Raw genomic sequence first — 5,761 nt, 5'->3', positions numbered from 1 at the left:
TTTTTATTTATTTTGATTTTAATGTTTCTTGAAGTTTTTTTTTAAAATTTTATCCATCATCATTTAATTTTGTTTAATTTTTGTATCAAATATGGTTCTTATTCTTTTAATTATTATTTTTTAATCTTTTGTATTTATTTGTTTTTTCTTATTTTATCCTTTAGAATCTTATTTCATTTTATTTTGTTCCCAATTTTGGTCCTCATTTTTTTATTGTTTTTTTTTTAATCATTTTCTTCATTTATTTTTTTTCAATTTACTCCCTAAATAGTTTCTTTCAATTATTTTTTATGCAAGATTTAGTCCTCTAATTTTTGTTTTTTCATGATTGAGAATTTTATTTTATAATTTTTTCGTGCTTGCCTTTTATATGGTAATCTCATTCCCATTATCCGGTCAATCAATTTCAATAATTAACTTGGTTTAAGTTTGGTTTTTTTTCAAATTATTTTAAAAAATTAATTTTTTTTTTATTTTTATCATTTGACATTAACTTATTAGGTGTTGAGTTTGGTGAATTGTTATGTTTTTTTTTATGAAGTTATCCATATTTCATGTCTCGAGTTGTAAATTAGTCGAGTTAACTTAAGTTTATTTTTTTTAAATTGATTTTTTTTAATTTTATTATTTTTTATTAAATTATTAACCCTTAAATATTATAATTGTTTCACTTTACTTTATATGTGGTTATCCAGGTCTAGGGTGATCAAGCGAACTCATTTTGACTAGGTTTTTCATCCTTTTTATTTAACTTGGGTTTTTTATATCTTGTTTTTTAAAAAATAATTTTTAAATCTTGATCTTATATCTTTTTTATACGTAAGTTAACATGATTTTATTTCGGTTTTTTTATTGACATTTCTAAAAGGAAATTTGATTTTTTATTTTTTATTTTTTAATATTTAAATATTAAACCTTGTACTTGATGGTTTTTTTGTTTACTTTATTTAAAGATATTTTAATTTTATATTCCAGATTACCTGTTCATCAAATTGACTTTATTCTTATCTAAACATTTTCATTTATTTCATAAAAAATTTGGGCCAGCCTGTCACCGCTACAGTGTTAGTGAAAAGTAAACAAACGTAGTTAATATTATTCTTTTTATCAGAGAGTGAGTGGAAGGAGAGAGGAGGGTAGAAAGTAGGCTCAAATTACCAGAATGTTCTAGGTGGTGGAGGGTGAGGACTGGAGAGATCTGCAAAATCTTTGCCGCCACTCTCGCCTCGAAGGAGCATTAATTGACCTACGAGCACCAAATACTAGTTCGTGTTTTAGCAATCTCTGCTCTGAACAAATCAGAAGACCTTGCTGGGATAAGAGAGAGGATCGGTTTTTACCGGGATTAATTCATTGAGTCCACGAGGGCCCAGAGATCCAGATTTGATCGTGTAAAATGTAAATAAATGTTGTCATGGACAGAAAAAGCCATGCGAAATGGGATTTGCCTCCACCCAACATCACCAATATCTTTGTCTTCGAATTTTATTTGTGGACGGCGACCTTCTCCATGTAAAACCAGAGTAAATAAATGGGAACAAAAAATAATAATTAAATAGATTGTCATCTTTCAAGCAATGTTTTGTTTTAAGCTTGGAAGAAGGCAACAATTACTTGATTAAACTACCCAAAAATACACGTCAATGCTCCCCACTATCGGTCATGCATTGAATGTAATCCGTTTATCTAAGTTTAAGGCTTGATAACTAGGACCATTAGTATTAATTCTGGATTTTTATGCTTTGACTTAAATAACGATCGGAAGTGTTTACTTCGGCGTTTAAGCCGGCCAGCGTTGTGAATTAATTAATATACTAAACGGTCGTATAGCGGACTGTGTGTTTATCTAGCATTTACGAGTAATTGATTAGCTCCGACGACTGAATATACATTGACCAGAAGTAACTAAATTAGCAGTATATTTTTTCCAGTAATTTTGTTTACAGAGAAAAGAAGACACTAAGATCAGTTGGGTTATAACTCATTGTATGAGCTAGCAGTAATTACTCTTTAGTAACTGCAGGCAGAATAGACTGCTTGTCAAATAGCTCTGATGATGAATATAACTAGGGTCTTATGACCCAGCATTTTCCTGAGTTTTGTGGGCAGCAAGCTGTCAATTTTGTTACAGATATCAAAACTTCTCTAACGACCAGCAACCTTGGCTAAATTAATGAACTGGGGTTTTATGAAGCTACCAGCTCCAATCTTTTGGTAAAAATAGGGCATTTTTTTATGGATGTGACACGCAAAAGAAACCAAGTAGAAGAAAATGCCTCAAAAGACAAGATCACATCAAACAGCCAAAACTTTGGCTAAATGACAGTGTCAGTGCACCATCTATTGAGTTAAAACTTAAGTGTAATAGGGAACAATCAGATAAAGCTACCAGTTGCTATCAAACTCGCATACTTGCGACAGTTTAGGTTTGAGTGAGGATTACTATACACAAGAAAATCATGTGTGACAACATGAAATCACTACGTAATCAGCACACAAGCTTCACTAACAGTAGGGTGTAGTGTGCTGCAAAAACCTAAATGGTAACTAGAATCTGCTGACATGGACTGCTTTAACTAAGAAAAACCCTTGTCTGCCAACTCTGCGGGCTCTCAAGAACAAGCTACCGCATTCCTATGCAGGAATCCAAGCAGAGGATGCATTGACAATCCGTCCCTTCCATCCTTGCAGCATCCAGTTGCCATCTTCATCGACCACAAAATCTTCATGGTACCCAGCCTTCACCTTACACTTCAATTTCTTGATGACAAGAGGGTCCATGGGAAGTTGCTTCAGCCCAGCTCTCATGTTCCGAACTTGCCATTGCTTGTATGTCTCTGGTCTCTCAACCCTCTCTGAGCCCTCACACGCTATGACATTCATAACCTCCCGACCATAGAACTCTTTTTCAAACTTCAACCTCATCTTATCTTCACGGGGCATATTAGTATCTAACATATCAAACAAAGCAGAGAAATGGAACAGTGACTCCCTGAACCTTGTGACAAAAAATGGAGCATTATACGATCCATTGACAATAGCCTGGACAAATATATCTGGTTTTGTCTTCCTGATTAAGTTTAGAACAGCATTCCTGGGACTGTTAACTACAACTGTCTCATCAAGCAGATTTTTAAATCTAAAGACACAGTTTACAGCAAGAACTTCATTGCGATCAATCTTCAGGTCATCAATTTGGATGGTATCCCATTTCTGAGCTATGGCATTGTACTCAAATGGAACATTATAGCGCTCACAATACTTTGCCAAGCGGTGACCTGTTTCTTGAACTCTCTCTGCTGGCCGGAAACCACTTTGGGGAAGCTCTATTCCTGTAATGCGCAGTTTGGGAGGACCACCAGATCTACATGAGAGGCGATAGATAAGGGAAGGCCACTGGAAACCATACAATATACCAAAATCTATTATATGAAGTGTAGATGCCTTCTCAGCCACATTCAGAATACTATGGTTTGCAAAGATAAAAGCAATCTTCTTAAACGGGCAAGCTGAAATGTAAGCTTGATAAGCTTTCAACATATCCACAGCTGATGTTTTTCCGGCAGACAAAGCTGTGTATATCTGGGTACCAGTTCCGGCTAAACGTGCTTCAAGGGCATTAGCGAAACAATGCGCCACCCTCTGAGATCCATCACCGAGAGGTGAAGAGTGCTGCCTGATCTGCTTCAGCAGTTCATTAGCAGTTCTGCAATCATTCACAGAGACTGCTTGCGCACAAAGAATTAGAAAAGTCCTCAAATCAACAACTTCCTTGTTATTTTCTTGTCTCTTAGCCCTAGTCTTGCTACCATTAGTTCCCCTTGTTTGCCCATCCTGCTGCAAAGTCTTGCCTGACTCACGTTGTTCAGCATCATGAAGTGCACACTGACGTGGCTGGCATCCATCCCCAACTCCTAATAGCACATCAAACATCTCTGACAGTTCGCTCTCTTCTACATAAACTGCACTCTGCTTGTTACTTCTTTCTTCCTCAAAATCTCCATCCTCCCGCTCATGATTCTTCTTTCCTGTCAACCATTCAGGCAAATACTCCTTGTCTTCCTTCTCAGCCTTCACTACCAAATTTGGGGCATTTCTGTTCATCTCTGGTGCCAATGAACTGTTCTCTAAATCAATAACCAGTGGATTACCCTTAGGAAGGAACTTACTAGCTTCCTCTACACCTCTCTTGAACTGTAATGCCAAATCACCGTCACTGAAAATATTCTGTACCACAATGTTACCCACAGAGGGCTTTATGGCACTATCACTATTACTTGCAAACCCATTGTGTAATTTGAATGATGATTGTGAACTGGGATTTGCAGCAGACTGGAAAACAAAGTTAGTAGAAAGAGGCATTTGCATAAACGATGGTTTGGATTCCCCAGACTCACCATTCCATTGAGGATCAACCAAACTAGCAGTATTGGAAGTAGAACTGCTATTGCTACTATAATCAATGCGGCTACTCCAAAAATTATCATCTGGGCTATCAACCAAAAATTGATCACCATAAGAAGGAGATTCATGAGGTGAGGAGGGCAGGTTCTTCTCACCAAGAATATCATAAAGTGATCTCTCAGCAGCTTGAAGAGCCAACGCGTCATGAAACATACAGGGCTTCTCTTCCATGTTCTCTTCCATAAGCATCTGGCTTATGTATTTGAGGAGATTCTCCGAGTCGTTATCATCAGAAGGAGAATCTCCATCCATGCTCATGATCGATGACAAAGCAGGGTTACCCGGCTCAGGGTCAGGCAAAACAAGTGGATTTTCTAAATGGTCGAGGTCTAAATCTTCAATTTTGAATCCATTAGTAACATTTTGATACTGATTCGAAACCGGAAACACGATCTCATCCTCAAATTTGTTTGAACCAGGGAATTCAGTGTAGCGAGAATCCGAACCCATCTATTATCGAACCCCAAATCAACTCAATCAATATCCACAATTTAACTGACAGAAACTAAGCTTTTGAGCTCTTTAAACGTATAAAGTTACAATCTTTTTCATTACTTGAAACTAAAACTCAGAAAAACATCAAAACTCCATAAGAAAAACTAATAAATTACAATCAGGATCCAAAGTTTCAGCTAATAAGATTAAATAATCATGACAAATTGAACTCTGAGACAGTAAATGAAAGAGTAGAAGTGAATGATTGACATACCTGAGAAACCGAGGAAACCCTATTAATGAAGGATAAGATTAAGAGAGGCGCTGACTGACTAGCAAATGAGTGGCGCGTTTTCCTCCGTAAAAGAAGAAAAGACAACCCCTTTTGCGTCTATATACCTTCTTTTACCTGTTTAGGTCCTCAAAATATCGATACCATAAAGAAAATCTGACCCGCCACTACCGCAAGACTTTGGACATTCCCAATCACATCTCCGATGTTGTAGTAAATTATTTGTTTAGTGCATAGTTTTAACTGGATCCCGTCGTACTTTTCTTTTTTTACTGGAACCCCGGTTCGACTTAAGTCCTGCGTCACCCGGGTCATGATTTAACCCATTATTCGGATCGGGTTTTAAAATAATGTTTTGTGGGTGCCAGGACAGCAGCCTTATCTCTTACACGGGGCGTCATATGAGCACCGGCTGCCCGAATGAATCTACAGGTAACCAGTCGACGGAAATTTCTTGCTGTGGAGGATAAAGCGACAGGGGCAGTCATGGAGTGATGTGCCGTTACTTGTAATTGCCGTGATGACTTCGGTAATTCGATGACACGTGAGAAGGTTGTCTTTTCATTTGTC

At 37.0% G+C, this 5,761-nt stretch overlaps 1 protein-coding gene across 2 annotated transcripts; it reads right to left on the bottom strand.

The window, feature by feature from the left end:
* Positions 1-2,279: 2,279 nt before the first annotated feature.
* LOC105138359 (scarecrow-like protein 14) lies at positions 2,280-5,525 on the bottom strand. Of its 2 annotated transcripts, XM_011044418.1 has the most exons (3): positions 5,174-5,525; positions 2,621-4,914; positions 2,280-2,500 (listed from the first exon to the last, which is right to left on the bottom strand). In XM_011044418.1, exon 2 carries the CDS (start codon positions 4,912-4,914, stop codon positions 2,635-2,637), a length of 2,280 nt encoding a protein of 759 aa, XP_011042720.1. In that variant the 5' UTR covers positions 5,174-5,525; the 3' UTR covers positions 2,280-2,500; positions 2,621-2,634. The 2 variants fall into 2 exon arrangements, with proteins under 2 accessions (XP_011042720.1, XP_011042719.1); XM_011044417.1 differs by having other exon boundaries at positions 2,280-4,914; positions 5,174-5,524.
* Positions 5,526-5,761: the final 236 nt, after the last annotated feature.

The sequence above is a fragment of the Populus euphratica genome, unplaced genomic scaffold, assembly GCF_000495115.2.
Source record: "Populus euphratica unplaced genomic scaffold, PopEup_1.0 scaffold88.1, whole genome shotgun sequence".
NCBI lineage: Eukaryota > Viridiplantae > Streptophyta > Magnoliopsida > Malpighiales > Salicaceae > Populus > Populus euphratica.
Note: the sequence above shows the minus strand (reverse complement) of the source record. Positions and strands in the feature narration are given on the sequence as shown.

Excerpts from the sequence above, each read along its gene's own strand:
- LOC105138359 (XM_011044418.1), bottom strand. The coding sequence starts at position 4,914 with ATGGGTTCGGATTCTCGCTACACTGAATTCCCTGGTTCAAACAAATTT.